General features: G+C 36.1%; 1 protein-coding gene across 6 annotated transcripts in view; it reads right to left on the bottom strand.

The window, feature by feature from the left end:
• The window catches only part of ZFYVE28 (zinc finger FYVE-type containing 28), a 170685-nt gene that overhangs the window by 47984 nt on the left and 103263 nt on the right, over positions 1 to 19438 (bottom strand). For all 6 annotated transcript variants that reach the window (XM_068943548.1, XM_068943546.1, XM_068943547.1 and 3 more), the window contains exons 3-7: positions 13830 to 13967; positions 10705 to 10907; positions 8931 to 9020; positions 6867 to 6956; positions 3789 to 3890 (exon numbers count right to left, since the gene is read on the bottom strand). In XM_068943548.1, the coding sequence (XP_068799649.1) occupies positions 3789 to 3890; positions 6867 to 6956; positions 8931 to 9020; positions 10705 to 10907; positions 13830 to 13967 (623 nt within the window). The remainder of the gene's footprint in view (positions 1 to 3788; positions 3891 to 6866; positions 6957 to 8930; positions 9021 to 10704; positions 10908 to 13829; positions 13968 to 19438) is intronic.

The raw sequence follows: 19438 nt of genomic DNA, 5'->3' as shown, positions 1-19438 counted from the left end.
TGGTCAAATGACTAACTTCATTGACTGAGGTAATGAACTCTTCATTTTTGACAATAACACCTCCCAATTCGAGAACAACTGTTTGCAGTTTTGAGGATAAGTAAATAACGCCTGATTCAAAAACCAATGAGCTCAGCTGACAGTCTTGTTGTCTTTACTGGTGGTATTATTGCCTGCTCCAATTCTGAAGTTCAGTTCTCTGCGTTTATGCAGTTGCTAGCGTAAGATGATGATGATGCAGGGATGGGAATGCAGTTTACATTGATCTCTCTTTGCAGTGGTGAGTAAAGTTCAGGAGACCAGAAGGCCGGGGGACTCCATGGATCGCCACTGAGAAACACAGTCATAAATAGCGAGAATCACTGGTATTCCCTTTATTGCAAAAGAGTTTTGAATCAACTCAGTTTTAAATGCAACCATCCCGGAAAAGCTTTAACAACTTCTCCCGCAATCACTCAGCACACTTAAAAGCATGAGAGTTTCACAACCCCTCACATATTCCAAAGCATGTTGATAATGAATTACTACTTCACATTTTTAGTCAATGATATGGAAAGGTTTCAGTGCACTTAAAGTGGTGTGATTCTTTGATAAAGGCTTGATTCTGCACAACTAAAGGCCACAGGAACTTTGCCATCAATTCTAATGGGTCCAAAAACAAGCACGAACTGAGCGGAGGGTTTTGAAAAAAGAGGCAGAGTTCTGCAAAATCCTGAATTTGCTCGCCTTTAGAATCTGCATATAGCAACCATAAATGTATATGTAGTATAGGTAGTATTTTATCACAAGAATGTTCACTTTGACAGGTACATAAATTAAATGTCCGTGCTTATATCAGATGACATGCTTTGTATACTTATTAGGCAGACTATAGTAGCTTGGCAGAAACCATGTAAACGTCTTAGTTTAAAAGGAACTGAGATAATACTATTATGTAATTATGCACTGATAGTACATATAACATACCAATGCTAATCGACTGATAACTCAATATATTTTATTTATACCTAAATCAAAATTAACACAAGCACCTTGTACAGATTTTAATTAAAATATTTCAACTCACTGCTTGCTGCTCCACCCTACTAAAAACCCCTCTGGATTCTCTTGGTTATAAAGTAGCCGTTAAAAGTATTATTCCTAGTCTAATTACCAGAGAGCCTCCACATACAACAACCTGTATTGTTTTCAGAGTTTCCAATCATCAAGACACCAAAAATATAACTGATTTGCCTAGCCAATAGATATTTCCTAAGCCAGTTCTGATTTAAGTATGTGGATCTGCATTACTATAGTACTTCTCTACTTTAGTAGCATTTAATAGGAGAGATGTTTTAGAATATTCAGCTTAAAAACAGCCTGTAATACAACAAAATTATCAGCTGTATATTTGGGTTTATTCCATGAGTGAAAATACTTAGTTGGCAAAAAAGTTACAGCTTACTCAACTCTGTGAAGAAATTTACTGGGATGTGATCACAAGATGTTGTTCTTTTTTCTTACAACAGGCATACGACTAAAATATAGGATGTAAATATTTTAACAGAAGACTCCTTGAGTTTATTTCCATGCTTTAGCTACTGGTGACAGGAACTGGAGTACTGGAGACTCCTGGAAAAAAATTGCTCCCTTTTTGCTAGAGAGGAGTTCAAATATCTTATTCTATCTTCCCTCATAGGTTTCTGTGAACATTCACAATGAGCATGAATTGCAGTTTGATGAGTTTAAAAAACTGTCATTTTTTTGAAAAAGGAAAATCCAGACAGTTTAGGTATTTTTTTAATTAATTTCATTATACTTCATAAATACGTTATATTGTACACTTAGGATTTGCTGTGTACAATACGGTGCTTCAGACATCTTCTTCCTTATTTCTTATTTGTATTTCATTGTTCTTTATTCTCATTTCATCTTTGTTGAAGATTATTACTAAAGTTTTTTAAGTCCAGTTCTTTCATATATTCAAATTCTTCAGGGGGGTTCCTTGACATTCCTTCAGTCCTCCAGGCTATCACTGAGATGTAATTTCACATTACATTTTAGCTTGCTTTAATTTTTCACAAAGCTCTGATAAATACTGTTTCACTAAGGACACTGCGTGAACTTTGTCTGCCTCGACAAGTGAAATCACATTTCTTAATGCTTATTTGAAAGAATAAATATGACATAAACCTTAGAGTATATCAGAACTCCTTTTTCCAGAAACGAGACTAAAAGATTCTTTTCATTTAAAGGCTGCATTAGAAAGTGCTGTTATTGAACAAATAAACATCTTACTAATGTGTTTTCAACCCAACCATTAAGTTCTGAGTAACTAAAAATTAAACGGACTAAGCAATAAACTGACTTCATTGATTTTCATTTTCCATATTACAAAATGTAAGGAGTAAGCAGAAAATAAAGTTTACGAGGAGTATATTAGGTTTTAAGTATTTTTGGCTTTAATAATCCAGTAGAATACAACGGTGAAAATTTCTGTAACAGCCATACCCTGGGAATGAATACGGTATCGTTAATGTAAACTACGCAGACTTTTTAAGCTTCAGTATCATTTCTTGTGTTTTTTTCACGATTTTACTAACTTAAGTTTTGCAACTCATGTGTTTCTTTTTTAATTAGTTTTTTATAAAAGCATAATCACTCAAAATATAGGGGAAACAGTGGCATTAGTGTGCGCCTTTTAATCATGAGATTTTAAGATCAGTATCATTAACATACCAAAAAATAAAACTGTATCTCTTCTATACAGAAATACTGGAAAAATCTGTAAGGGGCACAAATGAATGTAGGTTTGGACATTTATAAAAGCTGACTTCAGAAATGGCTCCTCTCTGGACCACTCCCTGCCTGATGGAGCCTAGTTTCTCCTGCAGGAAATGCTTCACCTCTCTAAACTGGTTAAAGGAGACTAATTTATGGATTACTGCATAGCTTACTCTCTTCCAGATGACCTTTGTCTATGTAAAATTCTTCTTACATCAAACCATCATAATGGCAGACAGCAATGGAGATAACCAGGTGAAAATTAGACATAAGAACAAAAAAAAACTTTTGCCAAACCATCTCTAGAGATTTATAGGAATGAAACTTGCATTTAGTATAAGAAATTTAAAATCTAATAGAAGGCTAGGGTCCATGGATTTAAATACCCAGATCAAAACACCTTAAAAGTGCACTGCATATAAAGATCCTTGAAAGATATAGCTTGATTCCTCCAAAATAACAAATCAGTCCTTTAAAGACCTCAACTGAGAAAAACTTACCTTAGTGTCTTTTACACTTAAATTAAGCCAAAAAACCTATCTTTAATGGTTATTTAGAGTAAAGCACTACGAAAAGAGGTACATATAAAATGATCCACCCTTTAAAAACAAGACCACAATATGAAAAACTTACAGCAATTTCTATTAGATTAAAAGTGATCTGAATACTGCATCATGACATACTGAGAAAATGTAATAAGCCTAGTTAAACAGAAACATTGATGCTCATTAGAAACAGGGTCTCCCAAAAATAAACTGCACCTTTAATATCATCTACCCATAAGGAAAAACTGAAATGTAATAAAATGATATTCAGAGACAGGGAAATGTCACAAAGAGACAAAAAGTTCAGAAAACTCCAGTGAAATGAAAACTAGGTACCCATCAGGTAGATGAAGGGAAACATGTAACTTATGGTTAACATAGTAACCACAAAAATAATTTTCTAGATATTTAGGTCTACTATTTAGGTCTCTAACTTTTGCTACAGAAAAGATGCAGTTACAACAACCTTCTATTACTTGCCTTATTTTTCTTAGAAGGGTGTGAAAAGGTCTGAAGAGTTCAGACATATCTTCCGGCTTGTGGTCCAAGTTTAATGGTCCATCAGAGTAGACTACAAGGCCACTGCAGTTCAGAAACATGCACAAACACACAAAAACCAAAATTTCATTACACAGAGCAACTATTGAATGAGCAGTCAGAAAACATAAACATTAAAATTACAGTCAAATTACAGGTTACATAATTTTTGCATTTTTATCTTATTTTACTCTTATTCACCTGCAGTTTAAATACCATGCTATTTAAAGCAACAGCAAAAAGGTCCCCTTTTCTTCCCCCTCCCCTCGCAAAGTATGAGAGGGAGAGCAATGGAAGCATAAAAGGAAGGACACGCATTTATTTCATTGTTGCAGCTGAGCAAGAAAAAAAATAAAAAAGCAACTGATAATCCAGTAAACTGGGATATCTGGGGAAAGCTCACTGACTTGAGAGAAATTGCAAAGGGTTTGTTCTTTCTAGACTAGATCAGTTTTAGCTTAAAACTATTTAAAGCTCTGCCTACTGCAAAAATAACTTATGCTTCTCAAAGGCAAAAGGATCATACATGTTCTCACATCCTACCTTACATACACTTTGTTTTAGCTAGGGCATTTTCCCCTTCCTGCCCTTACTTTGGGTAACTGAGAGCTGACTATTTCAACTGCAGGTTACTTTTATTACACTCAAATTGAATGTTGTTTCAGAGAGCCTTCTAGGTGGTCTGTATCTGAATCAGCAAGAATAATGGGGACACTCGGCTCACTAACAAGACTGTTGATGTATCTTGCAAATATTTTTGTTCACTAGCAAGCACCCTGCGTAATCACCTAAGGCTCTTTGACACCCAGCAGCAATGCTGATGCCATGAATAATATGAATCCCACTGAAGTATTAAGAAAAATGACCACTTACACTCTGTTTACCATCTGGGCAATACTGCTCTTTTTCTTCTGTTTATAAACCCAGAGTCTGGCTCATGCCCTGGTACCAGGATAGTACTGTAGTCTCCCATCAGGCTGGAAGATGGCCATCAGAAAGTTCAGAATTGTCGAGATAACAGAGGGTCCAAGAGATTTGACTACTAAAGGTGATCAACATTGGTTCTGGGGTTAGGATTTTGGGGGTGGGGGCACAGGAAGGGGGAGAAATGGAGAGGGAAGTTGCTTCTTTTCCAAGTCGCTTTTTTTTTTCTTGTGGATTAAGGCAAATTATCCTGTTACCAAGGATACATACATATATACATATATATATATATTTTTTTTGTTTCCCCCACTTTCTGAGCTTCAACAAGGAGGCTGCCATGAAGCAAAATAGTTACTACTGACTCATGTATTAATGCTCTGTCTAAACAAATGTTATTTCTTTGCTGGGTGGAAGCTAGAGGCTGCTTGAACTGAAATTTTAATTGACACAGAATCAACATTCCTTTGGCAATTCTCAAGTACAGTTCATTTTCTCTACAGCTTAGCTCTCTGAAGAAATTTAAAAACAGAAGAGGGTTAACGCACTACAAAAAGCTGACTTTGAAAAGGCCTCTGTATATATGATCTTGTCCTGAATCAAAGCGTGAATACAGTTGCACCACGGAGGGACTCAAAAATTGCAAAAAAAAAAAAAAAATCTTTATATTTTACTTCCTACCGGGTTAAAAGTTCACTGACATCTGTTACTATATTATGCAACAAAGACTGTATAATGCGTACAGTAAAGCGATGTCAGAAAAGTAACACAGACTAAAGCTTTGCAATTAGAGGACTGAGGGAAGGCCAACATTCGTCCTTGTCTCAGACATACCCCTCTCATAAAACACAGCACAGCAACAACATGACAACTTCTAGTTGCATCTGTCTTGCATATAAAGGCATCTCTTTTCACAGTCCACTGCATTTCTTCAAAATAACACCACATCGGGATGATGTAATTTTCTGTGGAACTTGACATGGCAGGGATTTATTTTCAAATCACTTGGTACTTGGGAGCCGCTAAACTGATTTCTCCTCCCTCTCTCTCTTTCTCTATTTTTGGGTTGACACAGAATGTTTCTCAGAGAGCCTTTGGCTTTCCAGTTAGTCATGATGCATTTTTCTTGATTGTGTCTACCAGAAGCTTCAAATTGAATTCTTACATTCCTGTTGTCTTTTAATAATCAGATTATTATAACTTATTATTTTTAGCATGACAGTTACAGACAATATCCTATTTAACAGGAACAACGGGCCAGAGGGATTTCCTGAGGCGAAGTACATAACACTCAGGATTTGAGGCTTCTTACTTCCCTCAATTATACTAGTTATATTAGCCAACTTTAAAACATCACTAATGGTAAAATACTAAAAATATGCTGGCTTTAATCCAGAGAAACTGCTGTCTTATGAAATCATGAAGACTCATTAGAAAAAATGCACCTAATTTGTTCAATATACAATATTGCAATGAACTGCATGAAGCAAAAAAAGCTGGTTTAACACTTAGTTGTCTGAGTGGTTGAAACAGGACAAAACAGTAACAAAATTTATGCATATCTTAAATAAGTTAATACTTTCCTCAAAAAAAGATTTAAACCTAACTCACTGGTCACAGCGCACTCAGACTGTCATGACAGTTCTTTTGGATCTAGAGTCACTGAGAAAAACGCACAATTACTACCGAATATCTTTGTTTTTCAGGACTTGTATCCTTAGGTCGTACTATTTTTGAATGCGATAGGATATCTGCATTCAAAAATATCTTCGTGATTACACAACATTCTACACACTGATGCTATTAATTCATTTTTTAAATTTCTTTCTGAAGAATAACTGATCAACTGTTTCAGGTTCCTGCCTTGTATATTTAGAGCTCTACCTTCTCTTCCTTTTCTTTCTTTTTTCTCTTGATCTAAGTTAAGCCTCTAATGATTAAAAAAAAAAAAAAATCATAATCCTCATTTTTGTAAGAAGGTAGGTACAAGCTCAGAGGAAAGAAAATATGCCAAAATTCTGAATAAAATTTTCTAAATCTTCAATGAATTTTTAAGTGAGTGGGGGGTAGGGTGGAGATTAATCAGAAAAAAATACTTACCACACAATGGCTAACCTTGGAATAGTAAACATTAAAGCTGGTTCATAGTCATCAATCATATCTTGAGTGAGGTATCCAAGCCTTAAGGCTCTAAGCAGAAGAATAAAATGACTTAGAAAGAGATAATCAGACTCTCAATATAATTCAACAGGAAAAAAATAGAAAAAGGGCTTCTGATATAAGCAAATCAAATTGATAGTATTTAATTCATGGAATGTTTTTGAATAACCCAAAACACATACAAAAAAACACACACACACGTGTGTGTGTATATATATACATACATACATATATACATGTATATACACACACACACACATATATACACACATACACACTGGTGCAGTCTCCACTACAAAAAAAAACCATTAATATTAGAAAAAAACATTTACACACTTTGAAATTTTTATAGCCATCTAAAACCAAAATCATTTTTATGCCACTTTCCCATCTCACTGACTATTTCATGACAAGTTTCAGCTTGTTACTGGAAACCACTGACGCTTAAAGGTTTGCTGCCAATAGTCAAAGAAGCCTTTTAAAACAATAGGGGAAAGGTGTTTAGTTTCATTTTGAATTAGAATTTGCTAAAGTTTTCTAGGTCAAAGATCCTTAAACAAACTAAACTAAAAAAGGTTTCAGAAAACAGCGATTACTGAAGTCTCAGAATCTAAGATTTGGGATAATTCATCACCAACTTCTTTAAGAACTTTTCAAATAGCTGAAAAGTCCCTTCTCCTATTAGACTAAAACCCAATTCTTTTAGGTTTTCCACTTGGTCATGTTTTCTGAGCTTCTTCATAATTCTTATCTTCCGATTTGTCCACATGATTTTTAAGATGGCACCCAAAATTACACACTACTCCAGCTGAGATCTTACCGGCCCTAAGTAGAACGGAATTAACAACTCTGTCTTATTCCTTGTCACTGCTCGTCTTGTCAATATTGCTGCCAACAGACAGCAAAATAATCACTACTTCCTTCGTGCTACCAGTAAATTGACTTTTTCAGTATGTGGCCCACTACGACCTCCAAATCATTTTCTACAATTTGCTGCCCACCAGGTTATCCAACGGTTCAAATCCAAAATCACAATTTTCATACTTGTCCTTTCAAAGGACAAGTATGTGGCACGTATTTTTATTAGCTATCTTATTGATGGAAGGTAATTCCTCCTACCTGTTGGGATCATTTTGAATTTTAATGCTGTCTTTTAAAATACCTGAAACATCTCTGATCTTGGTGTCATCTACAAATTGTAAAAGTGTTCTGTACTCCTTTGTTCTTTAACGAAAATTTCAACAACATCAGGATCCCACTTAACAAGTTTTCCTAACATGACAGAAAAAACAACACTTATTCCAAGTGTGTTTTACAGTCCATTGATCTCTAATAATTTCACTCAGACTATATTTTACTAGTTCCCTTTTGAGAAGATTGTTGCACTGCTCAAAACCTCACTAAAGCTGTGACATATTTCACATGCTGTTCCCCTCTCCTGCTCATCTACTAGGTTAGTTGCTCTGTCAAAGCAGAAAATAAGAGTTGTTCAACATAGTATTTTCCAAACAAGCTAACATTTTTTTCTTATCACCTTTACCCTTAAAAGGGCTTATAAATTGCTGGATTTAAAAAATTCATCTCTTCATACGCGTAAAGGTTGGGCTTCAATCCTCTAAGATTTTAACAAGCCTCTAAGTTCTTTGTGATAATCACCAGAGGTTCATAGATTACTTGAACCATCTCCACAGGTATTCTTGAATGAAATATCTTTAAGTTTTGCTGACTTAAAACAGATTTAGTCCATTCAAACGCTTAGTCTTCATTTACAAATCTATAATTACACATATCAACAATACGACAGGATTATTAACTACTTTTTTTTCCCCAAAGAAAGGCTTGTGCCTGGTGAAAGTGCTTAATACTTTTTAATTGTATTTGGCTGCTTACTAGAAAAGCAAAACACCTGATCTTTTATGATGCCTTTAAAAAGTTACAGACTATAATAGGTCATACTGAAAGTAAACACAGAAATGAAATTTGTCAGTTATCTAAAATGCTTACCTCTCCACAGTTTCACAAAAAAGTACGATTACCTCTTGCTGTACATAATATTCTTTTGGAGACTTCACAGGCACCATGGCCGACACATAACTACAAAGATTATAAAGTAATTAATGTACTATTATTTTACCTCCTTTGACAATCAGATAAAAAACAAACCTAGGTCAAATTATCTTAGTAACATAACATTTCCAGAACCATTTTAAATTTATTTTGACAGCACTCACTATGAGAATCATACAGTGTAAGAAATTTGTAATAACTGCAGATTACGGCAATGGAACTTGGTAGTGATTTTATGAGTATGATTACACACATTTAGCAATTACATTTATGGCTTCATATTGTATGGCACGTGGAGGTAGGTCCTGATGTATCCTGACATCTCTACATTTCCTGGAGAAAAAAATCACCTAAAATGCACATTTGTTTGTAGAGCTGTTTCAAAAAAATTATATTAGCAAAGTTAAATTCTGTCTCTACTGACAAGCCAAAGAGACTTAAAGTCGGCCTCATTTCTATGTGAATTTACATGCAAAAGTACTAATGCATAACGCAAGAACTATTGGTAATAGTAACTGGTCTTCCATCACCATTTTAGTTAAACAGTCATTTGCGCGCTACAGCTAACCTCGGAGGGAAAAAAAAGTTGTTTTGCAAAACAATGGCAACTCAAAACATGATCTGTGCATATTCCTACAGCAGGCAGGGACAGGTTAGAAACTGCACTGGCACTGTCAGGAACCAGTTCTCAACTGCCATCAGTGTCTGTACAAAAAAATCACACTTGACAAAAAAAGAAAAGGTGGTTTTAAATCACTGTTTTTGATTAAAGTGTTTTTCAATATAACTGTAAAAATGGAATCAGAAAAAAACTAATGTGAGTAAAATAATACAAGAGAGTATGAATAAAGTAATGGGAGACAAGACAGTCTACAGTTTATTCCCAAGAAAAATTTAAAACACTACCCAATTCTCAGAAAAACTCTTCTACTGAAGGTAGGAATGGCTGCATTGTATTAGATCTGTAGATAGTCTTGTCCAACATCTGACATGTCTGAAAGGTGCAGGAAACTGGCTTAAATTTCAAAGCTCAATACAATATTTGGTCAACATTACCTCTGACCCAACAAAGAGGTATCTTTTCTAGCTCCCAAATTAGTTACCTTTGCTTTTGCTGTAGACCCCCACCCCATTTTTGAACCTCATGTTTTTAAATCAATGAGTTCCTGAATTTAATTATGACTTGTATAAAAGCATTTCCTTCATCAGATTTCAATTTCCCTTCTTAAATTCACTGGGTACATCATTGCTTTTTCTCTCAGCACAAGAGAAAACAAAACCTCATAATCTTCAATCTATTTGTTATCATATGTGCTTTTTTTCACATCTCTTTTTTGTTGCCTTTCCCGGGGGGGGGGGGGGGGGAGGGTTTAGGGGAAGAGATTTATGGCTTCCTTCTGTATCTTGGAAAACCTCCCTCAACTGCCAGATGCCAGTATGCAAATAGAAGATTATAGTTTACTTGAAGAGAGCAAATGCCGATTGCCAAAAAGCTATTTAATTTTCTTTTCATTATTGCTACACTGGAAGGAAAAAAAATGTAACAATAAACAAATTACTGATGAATTCAAATGGCATGATAAAAAAATTTCCACACTTTTTCTCTAAAAACAAAATAGCACAAAACACCCAATCTCCAAAAAAACCAAGCTAAACAACAGCTGTAATAGTCATGCCAATATTCAGAATGCATTTATTTAGCATCTGTTACCTTAATTCAAATTCAGCAAAAAGAACATCAAAGTGTTTAAGTGAATCTTTCATTTTTTCAGTGTAGAGGTTCAAATCCCTTAAGGCCTGGTCACGAATGATGTTTCTGACTTCCTCTAGGCTCCGGGTCAGATCCTTGGCCAAGGGTCTCATAGCCATGCTCTCAATTTCACGATTCATAATAATTGAACCTGCAGCCAAACACTATGAAGAGAAATTTCAAAAGAGAAATTATTAATTTTTAACTGTTTTCAAATTAAAAAGTGATTTGTACTTAAAAAAAATCACGAGATATTTAATATCTGGTGGGTGGGTGGGTGGGTGGGTGTGTGTGTGTGTGTGTGTGTGTGTGTGTGTGTGTGTGTGTGTGTTGGGGGCAGGGCTTAAGGCTCTTTTGTAGCTAATTATTACCCAAGTGAAAGATATGAGACAGATATGTTGATAGTCATAGGTCTTCACATAAAAGGCTAGGGAATAGCTCAGCCATGAGAACAGGTTAGAGAGGTTCAAGGGCAAGAACCACAGAATTGACAGAAGAACCTGCAGAAAGGTCTTACCACACCAGCTAGTCAGACACAAATAATTGCAGATATATATGCTGTGTGTGCAAGGACTGCATGAATGAAAAAGGGGAGGTGAAGCCAGCTAGAATATGATCATTTGGCTGTTTTGATTCAGGTAATAAATCCATTCCTTAAGGAAAGGATAGAAATTCTGTGACTGCAGTAACTTTTGCAAAAAAAGATCACAGTGGCTTACACAAGGAATCCAGCTAGGCCACTGTTCTGTCTCCCACAGAAGCCACAAGTATATACGTCAAGAAAGAACATAGGCACACAGGTCACAGACAGTGATCCTGCCCTTCCGGCTTCTGGAAACCAGCTGTTTAGGGACTTCTAGCCCAGGGAGTTACGCATTGACTCCTGACCAGCTCAAAGACATTAGAAGTATATTTTTACCTTAATACACTAATAAAACACTTTTAAAATCTTGCTATTACAAAGAAGCTATTTATAATCTGTGCTACTGGCTTTGTCCCTTGGAAGGGACATGCACATATCTGGAAGATAACATATGCTGACATAAATCTTGCTGGCTGTATTTTATTAGGGAATATTTTTATTAATTGAAATTGTACAAAGTTGTTTTATTCTTGAAGTTTTCATTGCTTTTTTAATCCCCATTTGCAACTCTGTCCCTGTCTCCTTCACTTCAGCAGACTAAAGCTCCAGCCCTGGGTGGAGAATCTGCAACAGCCTGATTAACAGTGCAAGAGAATTTCACGTTCTTGTCTCTAATCAGCCCAAAGCAGTAAGTTGTGGACAACTTACGGACAAGGCAAGCCTAGTCTTATTGTTGGTAGGTACTCTTAGTCTAAAGATGACTCAAAGTGGTGACAGGGATACATAAATGTGCATTCAAAGACAGTCCATACAAGTCTTCCTCACTACGTGCATTTGCAGGATGACAGGGCGTACCCTGCTTCTGTCTGGCAGCGTGAGTCAGCGGAACTTCAGCGCTGCACAGATTACTTTTTTGGAAACCAATAATTCTGTTCAGACTAGAGACAGCAAAAGTCAGATCGGGAATGATCAGGAGCAGTAATTCAGGTAACAAACTGAAAAAAGGAAGGATGTTTTTTCTCCTAGAATATCCTGGCTGTCTCAGTCACTCCTCAAGCTTTTTCCAACTTCATTCAGACACACATGTCTTCTTAGTTGGGTTTTTTGCTGTTTGTTTGTTGCTGTAATCTTGATTGGTTAGTCCCTTAGAGTAGGAAAGGATAAGGGGATTCACAGGGACTCATTACAAATGCTTGCAAAAACAACTGCCCCATAATGTTCTCCCTAACTACCAAGCACGGGCTACGAAGTCAACATATCAGACTCCCTCCACATTTTACAACAGAGCATGGTGTCAGCAGGATGAAAGTAGCTGAAGGTCAGATGGTAATGAGAAGAAAAAAATATGCTGCTATTCTTGCCGAACACAGGATTACAAGGAATTGACATACCAAATTCATTTTATAAATTGCACCCAGGACTTCCCTGAATCTGAGGGGCTTACAATTAAAACATTTAAAAAACTTTCCAAAAAAGAACATATGGAGGCATATTGGACTGAACAAGACAGGAACTATTGACAGAAAGCATGCATTTTAAAAAGGGAAGAGAAATGGGTGCAGAGAAGAGTGCATGACAGCAGGAGCTGAGGAATTGTTTCAAATACAAAAACAGAAAAGATGCAAATCTGAAATTAAATAGCACAAAGTGCTGCTGCATGGCAGATGTCCAGATCCCCCTCCCCACCTTAAAAATGCATGGTGCTGAAAGTCAACTTCAGTTCAGCAGATCTGAAGACACTGGATTTACTATTAAAGATGACGTAAGGTTTTTTTTTTTTTTTTTAAGCCAACAGACATCAGCACTAATGGACATGTGTGTTATCTGTCACACCTGTTTCTGATTATTCAGGCTTCCCTTGGTTTAAATAATTAAAGCTTACTCACTCTCAAATCCCCTGTTTGTACAGTTTGCTCTGGAAGCAGGAGTTAGAGAAATGAGGTAAGAGAAGGAAAGCAGACTTCAGTTTTGCCCAGTACCCATTTTATTTTCAGTATATACGTGAAACAAGTGAATTAAGTGCAAGAAATGTCAGCTGAACAAGTTATATATGGTTAACAAGAGTTATAGCATAACATAGCCACTAGAATAAAACGACAATATGTGTCTATATTTGTTGGAGATACTTTTCTCCTCAGAAAGAACTCCCTTACATATGTTTATGTGTGTGTGTGTATATATATGTTTACATACATACACACACATATATATTTACATACACACACACATATCTAAGATTGTCACGCTGTGAGATGGCTCGTCAGGATAAAAATAGCCAAGAATATAAATCAGATACCGAACCATAAAATAAGCCCAATCAATACAGAATCCTCTTTTACTGCACATCAACAGCAAGTTAATTCTCAAAGATGTGTTTACATTATTCTGTAATTATGTGCATCCTTTTCAGAAAAATCTCATGAGATCTGCTTTAATTCCAATTGTAAGCCTTATGCTACAAAAAATGGCCCTTAACCCTAAGCAACAGAAACGAGAGACTTACCTCTGCTCCAAACCAAAGCTGTCCTGCAAGGTTGTCATGGCGTATTTCCTCTGGAAATTTAACACAGAAGTCTCGGTTGGCCCGTTCATGTGGAATGCATTCGTCCATGATTTGATTTATGATGTTCAGAACATTATCCTGAAGCAAAAAGTAGAAGGATAGCATATATACAAATATACCACAGACCAAGGTGACTGTTCCCAAAGAATCTCACAACATTTTTTCTAAATAACTAAACAGATAACTTAGAAAATATGGTGTTTAACTGTTAAGGTCTTTCTATATATCCACAAAACACAATGGTGAAAAAAAGGGGACTATTATGCCAACTTCAGTTTTTCCAGTTTTCCTACGGAGTGTTTCTCAGATTCACTCCACGTAACTTTGAAGATTTAAGTGAGGCCTTTGATAGATGAGGATACATAGTTTAAAGAGATTATTGCCTCCAACTATCTATCTATAAGATATCATTAAATAATCTAGAAGTAGGAGTAAATTAGATTTCTCATATTTCCTCTCACCAGCCACAATGAAATTCATTCATCCTAAAAAGAATGCCCTACAGAGTGTTCTGGAGGCATTAGAAATTCAGTTACTTTGGGACTGTCAGGGTTGCATAGACTTACATTCATCCTTGAAAGCTGAAGTAGGTGTTTTCGACTCTTGAGTGTCCAGTGGGCAAGAGCTGGCACACCTACCTGCCAACTCCCCCCTCCACGACTATCCAAGAGGATAAGGAGACAAGTTAAAGAGCTCTTAATAACTGCTTGGACTAGGACAAAGATGAAAGACCTATAATCAGCTTCTTGATGTGCAGTAATAATCTGTATTCATTTATTTGAAAAGATAATTTTCACACATCCTTGCATGGAATTTGATTAACATAATAAAGGTAGATTCAGCGCATGAAAAAGGCTGAACGCTTCCATTAAAGATGCTATGTTTCTGTCTCGTGCTTTTTCCACTATTTACAGAATTCACCTTCTATTTTGAATATTTTTCAAACAAATAGAAACAAATCTGTCACTTATACCATAGCTGAACAGACAGAACTGCTTTAAGTCTACAATTTCCTATTTTGTTTTTCTTTGTATTTAAAAATTAACAGGAGATAGGAATTTTAAAAAACAGCACCTCTTTTGTCTGCTCCCCGCTGAAACAAACCAAATCTAGTCTAGGTCGAAAAAATAGATTCACTTTTTCTGAATTTTCAGAGCAGACTGCTGTATTTGCAGTTGCCACAAAATAATCTTAACGTCAACCCAATAGCCACAATAGTCTTCATCCAAAAAAAAAGAAAAAAAGAAGAAAAAAAATCAGTACTGGTAATATGCATTACCTATTGGTATAAGGGATTTCCTCTGTTGTTATAATTATTAAAATATATTTTTACATAAACTTAATTTTTTTTCATTTTCACAAGGTTGTAAAGGAAAACATTTACAACATTGGCATGCACTAATATTCAACTGTCTTCTCCAGAAAGAAAATCTGAAAAGTAGATACTCTGGAGCACCTCTGCAGCCTCACAACACACAAGATAGCCAGTGGTTACGAGAAGAGACAAGAAAACGAAGCTAGATTCACAGAACTGCTCACTGTGCTGCTGGGAACGGTGTTCCCCCTTCTCAAACACTGGCTCAGAAATTAGCTCCTGAGCATAGGACTCGATTCAGTAGCAAACCCTGCAAAATATGGTGTGACGGACCCTGCAAATTATGGTGTGCAGGTGTGAAGGAGGCAGGAGCGGGACCTATGTGCATCCAGGAGAGTCCCCCCCTCATGCTGAAGCTGCTCTACGTATAACACATTTGGGTTTAGAGGTGCATTCCCTAGTGCAAACCTGGGCACTAGAGCACTGCCAGGACGAGTGGTCTGCTTGGATCCCAAGGAACTCAAAGAGATGCCCACCCCTTTTCAGCAAGCTCATCATGAACTACTGCCTGAAGAACAAGCAAGACTGACACCACCTCCCCCCGTCAACATTAAGCGGAGCTGGTAAGTGGATTAGGTGCAAAATCATATATAGTTCTAAGGAGACAGAAAACACAGAGTAATAACAAGTTTCCTATTCTCCTTCCTCCTCCCTCTTCCTTGTGCCCAGTTTTACATGTTACAGAATACTTATAGAACAATTAATAAAAATCCCAGTTTCTAATTACTGGTACTGAGTATGCTTCTCACGTCACCGTTTAGTCTAGATCTGTCCGGAAAACTAAAATAGTTTGAAACCAGGTCCCATCAGGAAATCAAATCCTAAACCACTTAGCTCCCCACCCAAAGTTACAGAGCAAAGCATGAAACTGAGGAGTGTAACATTTAAATTGTAGTAAGTCATAAGTCAAGCAAGACAGATTTTAAATCAGTTCACTACCGATCTATTTTGAGACCAGGTGCTTTGCCTGAAGCTCCTACGTTATTACCAGAGTAATACAGAATGGCATATTAGGCTGAAAAAGACAGATTCCTGGTATCAGGGAACTAATATGAGCTTGCAAATATCTTTTACATTGGAAAGATGCAGTGGCAAAAGTAATGCTACCAGTCAAATTTTACAAAAGCTGCAGGCAATACAATAGGCTGTTAAAGCGGGGAACTCGGAAAAGAATTACAGTATTTTGACTTTGATTGTATCCGAGCTTAAATAATCCAATTCTGTTTTAGTTTTGAACATGATATTCCAATTTATTTTACTTCTTAGCAAACTTGAATATGAGACTGTGATAAAATAAATAAATAAATATTTATTCATAAATTTTATTTATACCAATAAAATAAAATGCAGTTTTCAATTCTCTTTGTTTTTTCTTTTTCTTCGAATGCTACATCACATAGGACAATGAGATCTGTACTGAAAAGCCTTCCCCAAACCAGATTTTTACTTAATTCAGTATTTTCCAATATAACCTTATTTTACACCGATTGTAAAACAAATTGAGTCCCCAGTTCATAATCATCCATTTACTTACTCAAAATTTCTGATACGTTTAAGTTTTATGCAAACTTAGACTGAAGCAATAGGACTCATACCTGGCTAAACAACCATTCTGTGCTTTTGCTCTCTTTTACAGTCATTATACCTGTGAAAAAAGAGCTCAGATTCTGTCTAAATCATTTCAGGAGCTAATTAAGCATAATGAAATTTTGCACATTAATGAATTCACCTCAAATCAAACACTGTAACTTCATTAAATATGATCACTTTTTGTCAAATTTTCAAAATTTATCAAATAGTGTACATTTCTCAGTACATTATTCATTATGTAAATGGCATTCATTTTTTTCTATTTTCTTCAGATATTCTGATAATCTCCACGAGCTTCTCCTCCAAAGCACCTAAGATCCACGAACACCTCTCCATTTATTCCACATACCGAAAGAATTCTATGAGGTGGATTATTTTTGCTATTTCAAGTTTTGTAATTTCCCAAATTCTCTGATTCTGTACAGGGTTTACTTTAAACCTTCTCTAGATCAAAAAAACATCAATTCTCTGTCATATTCCTACCTTCTTCCAAGTTCTTATGACACCCAAAGCAGAATAACCTAAACAGGAAATTCGGAATACTTGCGCCCACGATGATTTCAAATCTCAGCTCCTCTGAAACTGGAAGAATGCCAACCAATTTAGTCCGACTATCCAATGCATTGTAAGCAAATTAGTCTTTTCTTTGAAGGAGCTTCAAGAAACATTCAATTTAGTTAATTACAGTATCCTGCTTTGTAAGCTAAGAATGAATGGGTTCAGATACATGGTAGCGTTGAGTTTTTGCTCTAATTTAAGAAACAGAAATCAATTAGTTGGAATTGAAGTAGTAAATCTTTCCCTCGATCCATCTTTCTACACAAAAGCCTCTGGATTTTAATGTATCCTTTGGTGGTTTTATCTGTTAACCTGTGGTTCGTTTGCGTACTGGGACAAGAACAGTTCTGTTTCAGCTGATCTAGTAGCTTTCTACCAGCACAACGGACAGCAGTTTCAGAGGTTCTGGTTTGGGATTTACTCCAAGTTCCTCATTTCCTGGAAAAGAGAACTCTGTTTTTCACATAATGGAAAATATTTGTTTATATTTTATTTTGATAGGAAATAAAATGAGCAGTAGTGAGACAGTGAATACAGTTAACCTCAGTAGAGGACAAAATATTGGTTTGTTTTTGACCAAGCAGTATTTGGCCAAATATTCAAAGCATAAAGCTAACAGCAACTCCTGCGTTTGCCTTTCAAATAGTTACAAAAAGAAAAGCCAATAATTTCATCCTATTTATACTCTACAAATTATGTTTGTATCAGCAGACGGTAGACTTATCTGCCTTTCCATATATATCTTTCATAAAATCTATGCTGCTCTTCCACGTTATCGTTAAATGTCCTTCTTGCACTTCTTTAATACACCTTCTTGAGGTCCTTTGCAGCATTATTTCCTCCTTTTAAGTACCTTTTTAAAATCAATTATTCTGAATTGGTAGTATCAGTAGTATCTACCTATAATAACACAGTCTCTATTGCCATGAATTCAACCAGCAGATATTTTAGTCTCTTTGTTGAAAAGCGTTTCTCAAATTTTCTGTTTCTTTATCTGGCTTGATGTTAAGTTGCAGACCGACCGCCTTTAACAACTCACTAGCACATCTATGACACAAAGAAGTAATTGGTAAACACAGATTAGGACTGAGCATAAAGATAGATTCTGCTCTGATTAAAGCAACTAGCCAACAGTCAAGTTTGCATGAGCTGCTTTCATTAACTGAAGAAACAAGTAATTACATTCTTTGATGTAAATAACAGGATTTCAAAGGATGTCCAAAAGCACTGGCTTCAGAACCTAGTAGGGTCTCTACACAGATGGTTGTTTCACTAATCAGAAACTCAAAGTCTGTTTCCAGCCAGCAGCAAGCTTCATCACCTTCCCTCCATCCCCTCTCACACAGTCCTCCTCAAAGGCCATGCTTTCAGTCTCTCTCTTTTCCCTGACCAGCTGTTTGACTCTCTCCTACCACTAGCTTCTAGATGCTCCACTTTCTGAAAGTAACTTAGATTTTTATGTAGTTTGACTGTTTTGGACAGGAGCTCAGTTTAACCTAGCTCACTGTAAAGTGCTTCTAACATTTGTCAAGAACGAAAGGCAGCTTGAGTCTCCAGCAATTTCAAACCCTATCCCAAGAACACTGATTGCTGCAGTTGATGTTAAACTGCGACTCCAAAATTTCTCTTCTTGAACAGTCTTGCTAGTATACCCTTATAAGGGCGCTACGCACTCCAGAAATCACAGGTTTGTAAACAGAAATTTTGATCTTATCTCTTGCATATACTCAGAATTTATTATACATACACCAAATAATTAAATCTTCCTAAGTGGAGCGAACGTTATATATGAAGTACACCAATTTTCAAGTAAAAGAGGTCACAGATCTTTGAGCACAGTTTCAAATAGGAATGGTTGTTTAATCATGATTTATTTATTTATTTACTGGCTAAAGGAGTACCTGTCTTCTATTCTGCCGCGCTAATCCAGTGTGTATTCTTTCTATAGATTGTATTTAAGTTCAAATTAAATTTATTCTTAGCCTCTCTCTAGCACAAAGACCTAATCACGGAATTCATTTCCCGC

The sequence above is a fragment of the Struthio camelus genome, chromosome 4, assembly GCF_040807025.1.
Source record: "Struthio camelus isolate bStrCam1 chromosome 4, bStrCam1.hap1, whole genome shotgun sequence".
In the NCBI taxonomy this organism is placed as follows: domain Eukaryota; kingdom Metazoa; phylum Chordata; class Aves; order Struthioniformes; family Struthionidae; genus Struthio; species Struthio camelus.
This window is presented reverse-complemented; position numbering and strand designations above follow the sequence as displayed.